This window comes from Aquarana catesbeiana, linkage group LG13 (assembly GCF_042186555.1).
Source record: "Aquarana catesbeiana isolate 2022-GZ linkage group LG13, ASM4218655v1, whole genome shotgun sequence".
NCBI classification, from domain to species: Eukaryota; Metazoa; Chordata; class Amphibia; order Anura; family Ranidae; genus Aquarana; species Aquarana catesbeiana.
The window spans coordinates 11,700,518-11,716,852 of NC_133336.1; the positions used below are offsets into that span (position 1 = coordinate 11,700,518).

The 16,335-nt window shown below is 43.0% G+C and overlaps 1 protein-coding gene across 2 annotated transcripts in view; it reads right to left on the minus strand.

Annotated features, from left to right (window-relative positions):
• The window catches only part of LOC141117035 (uncharacterized), a 96,412-nt gene that overhangs the window by 15,705 nt on the left and 64,372 nt on the right, over nt 1-16,335 (minus strand). For both annotated transcript variants that reach the window (XM_073609616.1, XM_073609615.1), the window contains 3 exons: nt 12,976-13,503; nt 6,129-6,301; nt 375-520 (listed from right to left, as the gene is read on the minus strand). In XM_073609616.1, coding sequence (XP_073465717.1) covers nt 375-520; nt 6,129-6,301; nt 12,976-13,503 — 847 coding nt within the window. The remainder of the gene's footprint in view (nt 1-374; nt 521-6,128; nt 6,302-12,975; nt 13,504-16,335) is intronic.

Consider the following 16,335-nt stretch of genomic DNA (forward strand, 5'->3'; position numbering starts at 1 on the left):
TTGTTAACACCCTCCACCTAGTTTTTACAGCCTTCTTCCTGAATCTTGCCCTGTGCTTTAAACACTTTATTGACATAAATGGTTACAAATGTTTTTTTGGGAACTAATCCATAAGTTGCACAAACTGCTATTAACCCAAAAAAAAAAAAAAAAAAAAAAAAAAAAAAAAACAATACCATCTGTACTTTTTAACTTGAAGAGGTTTCATGAAATGTCTCTAATATAAGGGGGAATAAAGCTAGAAACAAGGCAAGAAAAAACAAAACAAAACAAAAAAAAATAACCAGGATTGTTCTTGTACTATATATAAAAAACAAAAACCACACACACCAATGTATAGAGACATTTTGTAGAACAGAAGAGCGTCCCCTTACCCTCACTCTCTTATTCCTGAATGGAGTGGACCTGAATACGTCGTCGTGATCATCTTTCTGGATTTGATCCAAGAACTCCCGCATCTGCTGCTTCCTTTTCAAGGTTCCCACTTTTGCTGTGATTTGTACCGTCTCCTTTCCTTTACCTATCAGACACAAACACCACACGTTATTTTTTTTTCAAAATTAAAAAAAAAAAAGGAGGTGAGAATCTTATTTAGTGGAAATGCACCCAATTTGTTTTTGTATAGAATGGGCAAAGGGTTTAAAGGGGCCAATTTACACCATATGCAGTACATGGCAGTGAATGAAGTGTGCGTTTTTTGTATAAGATTGGAAAAATAAATAAATAAATAAATAAATAAGGGCCCTTTCGCTAGACATGTGAATTTGTTTGTTTTCGTTTCATTCGTTTTTTTGGAAATTCGGATTTTCAAATTTCCGAAACTATGGATTTTCGGAAATTCAAAAATTTGAAAATCTGAAAAAAGGAAAGAAAATCAGTAAAGTTCAAAATAACTTTTAAATTTATAGATATTGTAATTTCCATTCAAATTTGTCTGTTTGTGAACGTGATGAATACGAATTTATCTGAAGTTACGAATTATCCGAAATAATCTAATCTAATCCATCTAATCAAATGGAATGGAACAAATTAATAATAATAATAATAAAAAGGTTTTATTATTGTTATTTTCTTATTATTAGATCGTTACGTTCCATTCGTTTAGCTGTGGCATTCATTATTTTGGATAATTTGTAACTTCAGATAAATTTGTACTCGTTACGTTCACGAACAGCCAAATTTGAATGGAAATTCCAATACCTATAAATTTAATAGTTAGAAAATCAGTAAAATTTGAAATAATGTTTTTTCATATTTTCAAATTTTTGAATTTCCGAATTCCGAAAAACCGAAAATTCGTATTTCAGAAAAATCGAATATTCGGAAATAAAAAAAAAAAAAAAAAAAAAAAAAAAAAAAAAAAAAAAATCGGAAATTTCGGAATTAACGAATTTGTCAAAATTCGCTAAAAAACTAATTTGGAACTAAACGAATTGCACATGTCTACCTTTCACACAGGCACCAGTTTTACAGGTGGACCCTCCCTTCACCCCTATGGAGCGGCGGATGTCAGCTGACATGTCCGCTAACATCCGCCGCTATCCGATCCACCTAATACAGCTCTAGTGATCAGATTTCTTATCTATTTCACCCTGGTGATTCGGGAGCAGGGTGTTCCTCGTAAAAAGGATAGAACAAATAGAGCAGAGGTCAGTAACCTATGACCCGCCGCCACTAAATGTCTGACATTTTAACCAGAGGAGGGAGAAACAGCCCTCCTTCCCCTCCTCTCGGTTTACTGAAACCGCAGTGATTTACCTAGTAAGGTAACAGTAAAAGCATAGCGCAGCATGTGATCGGAATATAACCTATAACATACTTATCTTTACAATAAAAATATCAATAAAAAAAAAATCAAAAACAAAACCACGTTATAACCTGCTTGAACCATATCCAAGGCATGCAACGCAAATTCCCTGGGTGGGCCTTGGACACAGGGAAGGCAACACAATGTCTTCATTCAGATGGAAGTCAGAGACCACCTTAGGTAGGACTGACGGGCGTGGACGAAGAACCACTTTATCTTTGTGGAACACCACATAGGGGGTACGACAAGATAACGCTTCCACTTCCCACACCCTGCGAGCAGAGGCGATAGACACCAAAAAAAGAGAACTGAGAGCACCAAGCTCAAATCCCACAGCGGTAAAGGAGACCGCACTGATGGAGTCAGGTGTCAAACCCCTTAAATTAAAGTATGCACCAATGAATGCGTGGCCAGGGGTTGCTGAAAGAAGACCGCCAAGGCAGACACCTGGCCCTTGAGGGTACTCAAGGCCAACTTCTGCTCAACACCTCGTTGAAGGAAGGTCAAAATGCGAGCCACCGAAAACTTACAAGGATGAACACCGATCGACTTACACCACAAAATGTACGCTTTCCATGTACGATGGTAAATCTTTCTAGGAGGTAGATTTCCGAGCCTTCAGCAGCGTCGAGATAACTGACCCAGGAAAACTTCTATCCTTCAGCACCTGGCTTTCAACAGCCAGGCCGTCAAAGCCAGCGGCTGTAAAGCAGGATGAAAGATCGGCGCTTGGGAAAGCAGGCCGTTCCTGAGAGGCAGTCTCCAAGGGACGTCGGCAACCAATTACACCATGTTGGCGTACTAAGACCGGCAAGGCCAGCCCCAAGCCACCAGAATCCCTTTGGCCTCGATTCTGCACAGAAAAAGCTTGAGAGGAGGGAAGGCATAAATCAGACGATACTGGCCCTACAGGGCCACCAGTGCGCCTTTGGCGTCCGCCAGAGGAACCTGACACCTTGCCACAAACCACGGTGCCTTTCTGTTGAGCCGAGACGCCAACAGATCCACCTCGGGTGTGCCCCACCGTAGACATATCCGATGAAACACGCCCGGATGAAGAGACAACTCCCCTTGGTCTAACGCCTGCCAACTGAGATAGCCCGCCTGCCAGTTTTTCACTCCTGGAAAGAGTACGGCAGAGAGGGCCAGAACAAAGCGGTCTGCCCACTGGAGAATGCCAGCTACATCTAGAGACGTTAAACACACTTTTTGTTCCCACCTGGTGATTGACATAAGCCACCGCCGTGATCCATTGACTGGATCAGTACCGGGAGCCCCCAGCGCCAAACCGTCCAGTGATCCAGGCACAGCCTGATTGCCCGAAGTTCCATCAGGCTCAGCAACCGCATGCAAGTCCGGAGGGGGGACCACCTGCTGGACAGCAACAGATGAACCGCAGCATGCAACTTCTGGAGTTTGTCCAGAGGAAGGAAAACTCTGGCTAGAGCTGAATCCAGAGTCAGACCCAGATAATCCAATTTCCTGGATGGAATCAAAGCAAACTTCTGGTAGTTTAGAAGCCAAACTCCTTCAGGGTCTGTATAGTGATTTCCACATCGTCCATCAAGGCAGAAGAGGACTCCGCTCGCAAGAGGAGGTTGTCCAGGTAGTACAGTACTGCAATCCCCCTCTGACACAGCAATGCCAGAACCGGAACCAACACTTTTGTGAAGACCCGAGGAGGCGAAGCGAGACCAAAGGGTAACGCCACGAACTGATGTTGTTCCTCTCCCACAGCAAAGTGGAGGAAATGCTGATGTCGGGCACATACTGCAATGTGCAAGTAAGCATCCTTGATGTCGATAGAGGCTAGAAAATCCCAGATGTAGGAATGCCAGTTCAGGGCCTTGAGGTCCAGAATTGGACAGACCTTGTCCTCCTTTTTTGGGACCGTAAACAGGTTTGAATAAAAACCTTGAAACCGTTTCAAGATCTGCAGTGGGACAATCACTCCCTGAAGCAACAGGTCCTGCACCGTTCCGAAGAGAGCTTGCAAGCGGTCCATGGATAGGCATACATTGGAAGGGAAGAACCTTTCCGGAGGGCAAGAACAAATTATATCTTGTAACCGAACAAAATCACTTTGTGGACGCATTTGTCATTTACCAAGGAAGTCCAAAGGCCCGGAAACCAAACAAAGATGCCCCCCCACCCCAGGCATAGGTGAGGGCACACCTTCATGCTGAAGGAGAGAATCTAGAGAATCCTGCTCTTGGCTTGCCAGACCAGGGCCGCTTGGAACCTCCCAAGGAGGGCTTGAAAGGTTTTGAACCCTTGCCAGTGGACCTTGAGGGACAAAAAAAAGTCTGTGTTTGCGTCAAGGTTCTTTTCCCTTTCCAGACTGCAGAAGAAAGGTGTGCTACCCCCGTGGGACTCCTAATGTCATCCAGTGTAACCCTAAACGGACAAACGCCTTGAAAGGGTAAATCAGTCAGAGCTTTTTTTTTTTTTTTTTTTTTTTTTTTTTTTAGAAGTCTGGTCCGCAGACCAACACTTAAGCCACAATACACGCCTAAGCACCACTGTCAAAAACAGAAAGTTTAGAAATCAAGGGAGCCACATCCAAAAGCGGCATCGCAGACAAACTGCATCCCCTGGACCAATTGGTCCGCCAACTCAGCAAAAGCAGAAGGAATCTGCTCACCCCCAGATCATAGCGCAAAGGTTTTGCCCATTCAGTTAGTGTTTGCGACACCAGGGCAAAGGCCAGGACCGGACTCAGTGGCAAACCAGCAATAGTGAACATATTGCGGACCACAGACTCCACCTTTCGGTCAGCCGGATCCTTAGAGGCTGGAGATTCCTCGATCGGAATCATGGTCGCCTTGTTCAACCTGGGGACAGGGGGGTCCACTGTTGGTGGAACAGTCCACTACTTCTTAAGGAGTGACCCTTCAAAAGGGGGTCCCTCTCTACAAAGCGTTTAGGAACCAGAAAAGGGGTGTTTTGGACGCTCCCAATACTTATAGACAAACCTGTCAGAATAGGATGGATAAGGGAACACCTTTGCCGCGCAAGATGGCTTGTTGGTGCCAAAGGGGACGGCCACCTCCGCAGCAGCTTCAGCCGCATCCTCCATTTTCAGGTTCTCCTATACAACACGACTTAAAGTGTATTTAAGGCGGACCTTCAGTCATTTTTTTATATCTTTCCATCTATTAAATCTTCTGCCCTTGTTGTTGTTGTTTTAACTTTGGATAGTAATACATTTTTTTTTCTGCCAGTAAATACCTTATACAGCCCACTTCCTGTTTGTCTGGTAAAAGACCTAGACTTATGACATCATGCACAGCTCTCCCTTTTTCTCACGAGAGTTTGACAGGAAAGGAGGGGGAATGAGTCATAAGAGGGCCAATGAGAGCTGCGGAGCTGGAGGTGTGCCTCTGTGTGAATCCAGGAAGTGAACAGGGCAGCAGCTTCAGCTGCCCACAGTTAAAATGGCTGCAGCCAGACTTAGTGGAGGGAGATTTCTGCACCATATTTGGCAAGTACAGAATCACAGTATATATAAAATAATATGCAAAGTGGTTGGAGGGAAGCTTCAGAATGGCAAAAGATGTTTTTAATTATGTGAGCAGACTGCAGTTCCTCTTTAAAGTCAAAACATTTTTTTTAAATATTTTGGATAGAGAAGAAAAGGGTTAAACCAGTCAGTTTATTTTATGCAGGAAGATTTTCCCTCACCTCTTGCTCTGGTGACAACTTCTGGATTCCTCCTGCTTTGTGTCTCAGTGACAATGGTCCCCGGAGACCAATAGAGGGGTAAATCTGCCCAGCAGGGACACAAGAGACACTTAAAGCGGAGTGCCACCCAAAAATAGAACTTCTGCTTTAAGGGAAGGTGACCCCCTGACATGCCACATTTGGCATGTCATTTTTTTGGGGTGGGGGGGAGCAGATACCCTCTTTTTAGAGAATTTCAGCTTCCACTTCCTCCCGGCGCACCGCAAGGGAGATCACCACTCCCTCTCGACGCGTCACAGGTCCCAGATGATTGCCCGGCCAGTCATGGCGCAACCCGTGGCTCGTGCAGTGCGTGCCCAGCTGTGAAGCCACAGCCGGGTGCCCACAGTGACAATGCCACGCCACAGAGAGGAGGGGGAAGACGAGCGGGGCTTCGTTCCCCCCGCATCGCTGGACCCTGGGACATGTAAGTGTCCGATTATTAAAATTCAGTAGCTGCAGTATTTGTAGCTGTTGACCTTTACATTTTTTTTTTTTTAAACGGGGAACTCCGCTTTAATGGGAACCTTTGCCACTCAAACAACCAAAAAAAAAAAAAAAAAATACATAAAATTTAATTCAGAATTCTTTTACTTACTCTCTTTTTTTTTCTTAGAGGAATTATTTTTCTTTTGGGGTTTGGATTTGAATCCCTCGAGCTGCTGGATTTCCATGTATTTTTCCTGGCATTCCTCCGAAGAGCGGAATCCAACTGCCATGGCGACTTCGCTCCAGAACCCGCGTTTGTACTTCGGTAGTGTAGAAATTGCACTTTAAAGGGCACAGAATAGATTAACGTTTAGATTCTTTACATCCATAACAAAGTACTGAGAGCTAAAAAGAAACAAGTTTAGTGACCAGACCATCTTCTTCATTACATGGACATCTACCTGAAAGTCTTGCTGTCCCATATTTTGATTACTATATTCATACACAAAAGCTGCTTATAGAGTTCACTAGGGATACCTTTTATCAATATATTGCTTAGATTGGCTCCGTAAGTACTAAAGATTTTTTTTCTATATTTGTGTTTAGTAATAAAGAGGTAACATGTTTTTTTTTTTTTATTCCTGTGGGCTTTTTCTTGTCTGTCTTGCCAAAAATAGACAAACTTTTTAAAATGACAAACATGTTATACTTTCCTGCTCTGTGCAATAGAATAGAGCTGCACGATTCTGGCCAAAATGAGAATCACAATGTAACGAGCCCCTTGCTCGCTCGGTTCCACTATCCCGACACTCCTCTGCAGCTATAGAATCAGACTGCAGATCGCGACATTTGATTGCTCGGTCATCCGATGCTCCGGGATTAGAACTACAGCTATGTGCCATTCTAACCCAGTTGTGATAGCTCAGAACAAACACCAGGCAGGCTGTATGTAAGTTCAACCAGGAATCTCTTTTATTGGAAAATACAGGCTCTTTTATACACTAACAGAGGAGTTGTATACCTCCGGCTCATATTACTCTGAACATACACCTGTGACCAGAAACCTAATTAACATGAGCTAATTAACTAATCCCTTTAGACAGCCTAGATGACTCAGACATGACCTTTAGGCCAGACTGGCCGTCTTGTAGTTCAGAAAATCCAATCAGCATTATCACAATAGCAGAGTTAATTAAACACAAACAACAATGGGGATCTAATGACTCTTAGATCCCATACTAGAGACTTATTTACAATACACATTTTAGCAGACAACAGACAGGTAGCTGGAATTGATGACATTAGCATTTAACAGTAGGAGTCCCAACGATATGAATCAGTCACTATTCCAATATGGCAAATCCAGGGTCCCCAGAGTCTGTGTGTCCTGGGGGACCAGGACCCGAATCCACAGTAATACCACCTCAAGGGTCCCCAGGCATACAGCTCACAAAGAACACCGTTCCCCCAAATGCCAGGGCCCACGATTGATCGGCAAGAGGCTAGCATACAGTCCCCTCCAAAAGTCTCTCTCCCGGCTAGGTCTGTCACACAATTTTTTTGCTGAAAACTGGTTAGTTTTTTTAATTCATTAAAGTGTAATTTTTTCCAAAAAAATTACATTTGAATGACTGCTGCGCAAATACAGTGTGACATAAAATATTGCAACCACCACCATTTTATTCTCTAGGGTCTCTACTAAAAAATATATATATATCGTTTGGGGGTTCCAAGTAATTTTCTAGCAAAAAAAATGATTTTAACTTGAAACCAACAAATGTCAGAAAAAGGTTTAGTGTTTAAATGGTTAAACTTTCCTCATTTACACGCCAAAGTGTATTCCTTTGATCTAAAGGACAAATCGTTACAATGTTTATACTTAAGTTCCACTGCTTAAGTTTCCTTTCCTTTCTTTTGAGGGCTGTTGGCTTTAGCAGAGAGGAGATAATTCTCTGCATAGAAAGAATCGGGAAATACTTTTTTCAAGATCACAACGGGGAAAAAAAAAAATCGCGATTCTTAACGATTAATCGTGCAGCTCCACAATAGAATTGAAAAAAAAAAGAGGCCCTGATCCTCCTCTTCTCGGATCCCCCGCCGCCATTCCTGGCCCCTCCTCTTATTGGTCTGCCACCATATAAAGCTGCTTCCTATTGTGACACCTGCAGGCTCACCCCCGCCAAGCCCTGCTGCCTGCGTCTATAGACACAAACAACATGGCATGGCCCTGCACCCCGTCACAGTACTGGATCGAGAATGGGCTCAGATAAGTATAAGGGGGGCGGCAAGATCCTGCAGTACAGATGATATTTTACCTTCATGCAGAAAAAGCATTAAGACCCCCTCCACACTGGGCTAAAGCGCCACTCGTTTTAGCGGCACTTTAGTGCTGTTTAAGTGGCGCTTTTCGCCCTCTAGCGGAGCGCTTTTAAAGAAGGGGTTAAAACCTCCCGCGTTGCGGTGCTTCCGAAGCGTGCCTATTCATTCCAATGGGCGGGGCGTTTTGGGAGCGCTAAATACAGCGTTCCCAAACCGCCCCAAAGTGGCTGTTTGTAGAACTTTTCCGAACGTCCCGCAAGCGCATCGCCCCGGTGTGAAAAGTCACACTGGAATGAATGGGGAGGCGGTTTTCAGGCGCTTAGCAGAGGCGATTTGCAGCACTAAAGCACCTGAAAACCACCCCGGTGTGAAAGGGGTCTAAAGCAGGGCTGAACACACCCCAGGCCCCAGGGTGGCAAGAAATTTTGTCCTGGATCCTGAGCTTCCACCCAAATGCTCCACACACCCCACAAGCGCCCCCCACCCTCCCATATATCCCACCGGCTTGCCCATCTGCAGGCCTGGGACCGGCATAGCGGGTGCCGTCGGGTAGAGGGGAGGCACTAGCGAGCACTCTTGGTGCTTCGAGTCTTCCTGTCATTGTGCAACTGCTGGTCCGTACGAGGTACAAGCAGACAGTCTGCAGGAGCCTAAGATTGCACCCGCCATCTGCAATGCTTTACAGGCTTTAAATAAAAATGCACATTTCTTTAACCTGCAAAAAAAAAATAAGTGCATTTATTTATCTTTAGAAAGAGGAACTTATTCTTTAAAAAGTGATACTAAAGTCTTTTTTTTTGGTTAAAAATATCAAACAAACATGTTGTACTTACCTTCTCTGTGTAATGGTTTTGCACAGAGCAGCCTCGACCCTCCTCTTCTCTGGTCCCTTTTCGGTGATCCTGGCCCCTCCCCCCCGTTGAGTGCTCCCACAGCAAGCAGCTTGCTATCGGAGGGGGATAGCGAGTTGTGCCGCAGCTCATTGACTTTGATTGACAGCAGTGGGAGCCAATGGCCAAGTGTCTCGTGCAACGTCGCTGGATCGAGATGGGGCTCAGGGAAGTATTGGGGGAGGGGGGCTGCTCCACACAGAAGGCTTTTATCTTAATGCATAGAATACAGCAGGTACCTGGTTTTGACAGGTACCCGCTCCCACTTCCGACTGAGTTCACCCGGACCACCCCCCCTCCTCCTTACCCCACAGTTGGCCCAATTAGAGAGTGCAGTATGCACAGTAGGGAACCGGCAGTGGAGCCGTTGGGCTCCCCTTAGTGGAGACTGCGATGGCGGCACCCAATAGCCGAATGAAGAATCGGCTCAGGTGACAACACCGCTAGATTCCTGGACAGATAAGTGTTCTAATAATAAAAGTCAGCAGCTACACCATTTATAGCTGCTGACATTTTATTATTTCTGCAGGATCCTGGAGCTCCTCTTTAACATTACATAGAGGGGAAAGCTATGTAGAATATTCAATCATGTTAAAAACAAATAAAAAAAAAAAAAAAAAGAGAAGGTTGAAGCATCAATTTTTTAATTTAATTAATTTTTTTAAAGTTATGGTTATACCTGTGCACTGCCAAAAAATTCATTTGTTTTCATTAAATTTTTTTGTTTTTTTCATTTTTGCGGGTCATTTGTTATGATTGCAATTCGTAAATTCATAAATTGGAATGAATAACTATTAAAATTATAGGTATTGGAATTTCCTTTCAAATTTGGCAGTTAGTGAACGTGATTAATACGAATTTATCCCAAGTTATGAAATATCCAAAATAACAAATGCCGCATGTAAACAAATAGAACAGAACGAATAAATAATAATAATAATGTTATTATTATCGTTATTTATAATTAATAATTTGTTACGTTCCATTTGTTGATACGACGTTCATTATTTTATGACTTTGGATAAATTCATATTTGTTGCGTTCACTAACAGCCACATTTGAAAGGAAATTCCAATACCTATAATTTAATAGTTAGTAATAGTTAAGGTATTATTAGTTATTATTTCAGATTTTCGACCTTCCGAATTTTACGAATTTTCGGAAAAATTTGTTAAAACGGTTTTCGTTAAAAAAACAAATTCAGAAGGAAACGAATTGCACATATCTAGTTATGGTATGCAAATGAAAACGTGTAACAAATACAAATTTCGATGTTATCCCAATTTGGATGCAAAAAGTGAAAAAAAAAAAAAAAAAAAAAAGAAAACAAAAACACTTTAAAATATCCATTAGGTTTTAATTGCTAGAAAAAGAAGAAGTATTGTAGTAGATGGGCTTTTAAAAAATGGTAATTCCCGTGGTTCAGGTAAAACATTATACAAATTTATATAATAAATAATACATATATTATTTATAAAACAGAGACAAAGAGGGCAACTAAAGACCAAAAAAGTGTGTATAAAGCACATTACACAAAATATCAAATGTTTTGTGATGTACACATAGATGATTAAGCCTTGAAGAAGCGGGAATGACCATGAAACATGTTGGCAGATCCCATACAATTCATGTGTTTTCCTATTTGATATTTTGTGTAATGTGCTTTCTACACAAAGAGGGCTTTAGTTGCCCTCTTTGCCTGTTTTATGAATAATATATGTATTAATAAACTTTATCTTTCTAATATTGATTGTTATATACTATATATGCTTTACCTGAACCATGGGGATTACCATTTGAAAGCCCATCTTCTACAATACTTCTTTTTCTAATATACAGTGCCTTGAAAAAGTATTCATACCTCTTGAAATTTTCCACATTTTGTCATGTTACAACCAAAAACGTAAATGTATTTTATTGGGATTTTATGTGATAGACCAACACAAAGTGGCACATAATTGTGAAGTGGAAGGAAAATGATAAATGATACAAATAAATATGTGAGAAGTGTGGGGGGTACATTTGTATGGCGCCCCCCAGAGTCAATACTTTGTAGAACCCCCTTTCTCTACAAGTCTTTTTGGGGATGTCTCTACCAGCTTTGCACATCTAGAGAGGACATTTTTGCCCATTCTTCTTTGTAAAATATCTCAAGCTCTGTCAGATTGGATGGAGAGCGTCTGTGAACAGCAATTTTCAAGTCTTGCCACAGATTCTCAATGTGATTTAGGTCTGGACTGTGACTGGACCATTCTAACACATGAATATGCTTTGATCTAAACCATTCCATTGTAGCTCTGGCTGGATGTTTCGGGTCGTTGTCCTGCTGGAAGGTGAAGCTCCGCCCCGGTCTCAAGTCTTTTGTAGACTCTAACAGGTTTTCTTCTAAGATTGTCCTGTATTTGTCTCCATCCACCTTCCCATCAACTCTGACCAGCTTCCCTGTCCCTGCTGAAGAAAAGCATCCCCACCACATGATGCTGCCACCACCATGTTTCACGGTGGGGATGATGTGTTCAGGGTGATGTGCAGTGTTAGTTTTCCCCACACATAGCGTTTAACTTTTAGGCCCAAAAGTTGAATTTTGGTCTCATATGATCAGATCACCTTCTTCCACATGTTTGCTGTGTCCTCCACATGGCTTCTCACAAACTACAAACAGGACTTCTTATGACTTTCTTTCACCAATGTCTTTCTTCTTGTCACTCTTCCATAAAGGGCAGATTTGTGGAGAACACGACTAATAGTTGTCCTGTGGACAGATTCTCCCACCTGAGCTGTGGATCTCTGCAGCTCCTCCAGAGTTACCATGGACCTCTTGGCTCTTCTCTGATGAATGTTCTCCTTGCCCGGCCGGTCAGTTTAGGTGGACGGCCATGTCTTGGTAGGTTTTCAGTTGTGCCATACTCTTTCCATTTTCCGATGATGGATTGAACAGAGCTCCGTGAGATGTTCAAAGCTTGGGAGATTTTTTTATAACCGAACCCTGCTTTATACTTCTCCACAACTTTATCCCTGACCTGTCTGGTGTGTTCCTTGGCCTTCATTATGCTGTTTATTCACTACTAAGGCTCTCTAACAAACCTTGGAGGGCTTCACAGAACAGCTGTATTTATACTGAGATTAAATTACACACAGGTGGACTCTATTTACTATTTAGGTGACTTCTGAAGGCAATTGGTTCCACTGGATTTTAGTTAGGGGTATCAGAGTAAAGGGGGCTGAATACAAATGCACGCCACACTTTTCTGATGTTTGTAAAATAAAATTATGAAAACCATTTATCATTTTCCTTCCACTTCACAATTATGTGCTACTTTGTGTTGGTCTATCACATAAAATCCCAATAAAATACATTTATGTTTTTGGTTGTAATATGACAAAATGTGGAAAATTTCAAGGGGTGTGAATACTTTTTCAGGACACTGTATATCGGGCCGGTGCCCCCCTAGGTGTAGAACATGTTTTTTCCCTCTCTATTAGGCCCTCACTTTAATATATTTTTTAGGTTTTAATTGCTGTGTGGGATTTTGGTATACTTGTTCCTAGTGACAGGAAGACAAAATGATAACTATATCCAAAAGGGACAGAGAAAGGAACCCGTGTTTAGCTAAGTGGAGAAGATCAGAACCTCTGAGGTTTCTTTTTGCTGTCTATGACTTACTGACCCAACGACCACCACATTTCTTTTCCTGGCTTCACAGGTGCAATGGGGACATCACAGGCAGCAATAAAACATGACAGAGGTTCTAATCCCCCCCCCCCCCAACTGCTGCAGGTAATAGAACATTAAAGTAGAATACTTGCCTGTGAAGTCTTTCTACTTCTTTCTCTGTCCAGTCGTCCTGATGAACTGCAAATGGGTTCTTGGGCGGTTGGCGTTCTGGATTGGAATGTGTAGATGGTCTTGATGCATTGTTGCCTCTTCTTGGGTTTTGTGGAGGTTTTTGAAGATCCTGCAACTGACTTGGTTTGGTAGTCTTCCTGCTGGCTTTTTTCTTGGTTTTCCTCTTAGGCTTATAGTCCTCTTCACTTTCTTCTTCTTCACCTGCAATGTCTAGTTCAGACGGTGAAGTTTCACTCGGACTGCTTTTCTTTTTACGTGAACTGGGATTTGCCGGCTTGTTTGTATCATTTCTCTCTGTGAAGTCCTTCTCGGTGTTCTCTGGCTCTATGGTCCCTCTTTGAGATTTCTGGGAACGAGTGTTTTGTCTTTTCTGTATTCCAGGAGAAGAAACCGAGAATTTATTTTCTGACTTGGCAGTTTGGCCCAAATCCTTTCCAGGAACCATTTCCACTTCAGACTCTGAATCCAAATCATCGGTTTGGGATTTTCTAGAAAGAACAGATACTTTGTTACAAAGCTTAAAGTGGTGTTAAAGATTTTATTTTTTAAACATGTTATATTTGCCTCCTCTGTTGGTTTTGCACAGAGCAGCCCAGATCCTCCTCATCTCGGGTCCCCCACCGGCGCACCTGGCCCCTCCCTACTACTGAGCTGCTTGCTATGAGGACACCCGGAGCTGCTGCCCTGTGTGTCCATTCTCGGCCCCGCTCCCTCATTGGCTCACTGGCTGTCATTGACAGTAGTGGGAGCTAAAAACTCCTGCTGCTGGTCTCAGCCAATGAGGAGGAAGAGATGCGGGAGAGCCGCTGATCTAGTGCACATCGCTGGATCGAGGCGGCACTCAGGTAAGTATTGGGGGGGGGGGGGTTGGTGTGCAAACAGGATTTTTACCTTCATGCTGTAAATAAATTGGAGGAAGTTTATGGGAGAATAAGGACTTTCAGGAAGCCATGGCCTGGCAAGGTCATGTATTTCCATCCCTAGGGACTTTATATGATATCAAGATCTGGTAAGGTCATGTATTTCCAACCCTAGGGACTTTATATGATATCAAGATCTGGTAAGGGGTCGTGTTTATCCATCCCATTTGCATGAAGAGAGAAAGGGGTTTATTTACATGGAGGGTGGGACTCTGCGCCTGACTCTTCTGGTTCCCCCCCATTGGGTTCCTCATCCTCACAAGGTAAATTTGCTACACTCATTACCACTATTATGGTTTTATCACCTTCGCAACTCATGGCTTTTTCCCTTCCTTTAATTCCCTTCCAACTCACACTTCAGCCACCTTCACCATCACTCCCAACACTACCACTTCACCACACCCTTCTTTCTCCCCCCCCCTTTTCTCCCTCCATCCTCCCTTTTCCCCTCCCCCCTTTCTCTCTCCCCCCCTGTTCACAATTAGTTTCCTCCCTCCCCAGCATGTCCTTGCGTAAAATAACATTAAACGACCCTGTGTACATGTACTGATAAGATAACAGAGGAAAGATCAGGGATCCTGTGTACATGTACTGATAAGATAACATAGAGGAGAGATCGGGGATCCTGTGTACATGTACTGATAAGATAACACAGAGGAGAGATCGGGGATCCTGTGTACATGTACTGATAAGATAACACAGAGGAGAGATCGGGGATCCTGTGTACATGTACTGATAAGATAACATAGAGGAGAGATGGGGGATCCCGTGTACATGTACTGATAAGATAACACAGAGAAGAGATCGGGGATCCTGTGTACATGTACTGATAAGATAACATAGAGGAGAGGTCGGGGATCCTGTGTACATGTACTGATAAGATAACACAGAGGAGAGATCGGGGATCCCGTGTGCATGTACTGATAAGATAACATAGAGGAGAGATCGGGGATCCTGTGTACATGTACTGATAAGATAACATAGAGGAGAGATCGGGGATCCTGTGTACATGTACTGATAAGATAACACAGAGAAGAGGTCGGGGATCCTGTGTACATGTACTGATAAGATAACAGAGGAGGGATCGGGGATCCTGTGTACATGTACTGATAAGATAACAGAGGAGAGATCGGGGATCCTGTGTACATGTACTGATAAGATAACAGAGGAGAGATCGGGGATCCTGTGTACATGTACTGATAAGATAACAGAGGAGAGATCGGGGATCCTGTGTACAAGTACTGATAAGATAACATAGAGGAGAGATCGGGGATCCTGTGTACATGTACTGATAAGATAACATAGAGGAGAGATCGGGGGATCCTGTGTACATGTACTGATAAGATAACAGAGGAGAGATCGGGGATCCTGTGTACATGTACTGATAAGATAACAGAGGAGAGATCGGGGATCCTGTGTACATGTACTGATAAGATAACAGAGGAGAGATCGGGGATCCTGTGTACATGTACTGATAAGATAACAGAGGAGAGGTCGGGGATCCTGTGTACATGTACTGATAAGATAACAGAGGAGAGGTCGGGGATCCTGTGTACATGTAATGATAAGATAACAGAGGAGAGATCGGGGATCCTGTGTACATGTACTGATAAGATAACATAGAGGAGAGATCGGGGATCCTGTGTACATGTACTGATAAGATAACATAGAGGAGAGATCGGGGATCCTGTGTACATGTACTGATAAGATAACAGAGGAGAGATCGGGGATCCTGTGTACATGTACTGATAAGATAACAGAGGAGAGATCGGGGATCCTGTGTACATGTACTGATAAGATAACATAGAGGAGAGATCGGGGATCCTGTGTACATGTACTGATAAGATAACATAGAGGAGAGATCGGGGGATCCTGTGTACATGTACTGATAAGATAACAGAGGAGAGGTCGGGGATCCTGTGTACATGTACTGATAAGATAACAGAGGAGAGGTCGGGGATCCTGTGTACATGTAATGATAAGATAACAGAGGAGAGATCGGGGATCCTGTGTACATGTACTGATAAGATAACATAGAGGAGAGATCGGGGATCCTGTGTACATGTACTGATAAGATAACATAGAGGAGAGATCGGGGATCCTGTGTACATGTACTGATAAGATAACAGAGGAGAGATCGGGGATCCTGTGTACATGTACTGATAAGATAACAGAGGAGAGATCGGGGATCCTGTGTACATGTACTGATAAGATAACATAGAGGAGAGATCGGGGATCCTGTGTACATGTACTGATAAGATAACATAGAGGAGAGATCGGGGGATCCTGTGTACATGTACTGATAAGATAACAGAGGAGAGATCGGGGATCCTGTGTACATGTACTGATAAGATAACAGAGGAGAGATCGGGGATCCTGTGTACATGTACTGATAAGATA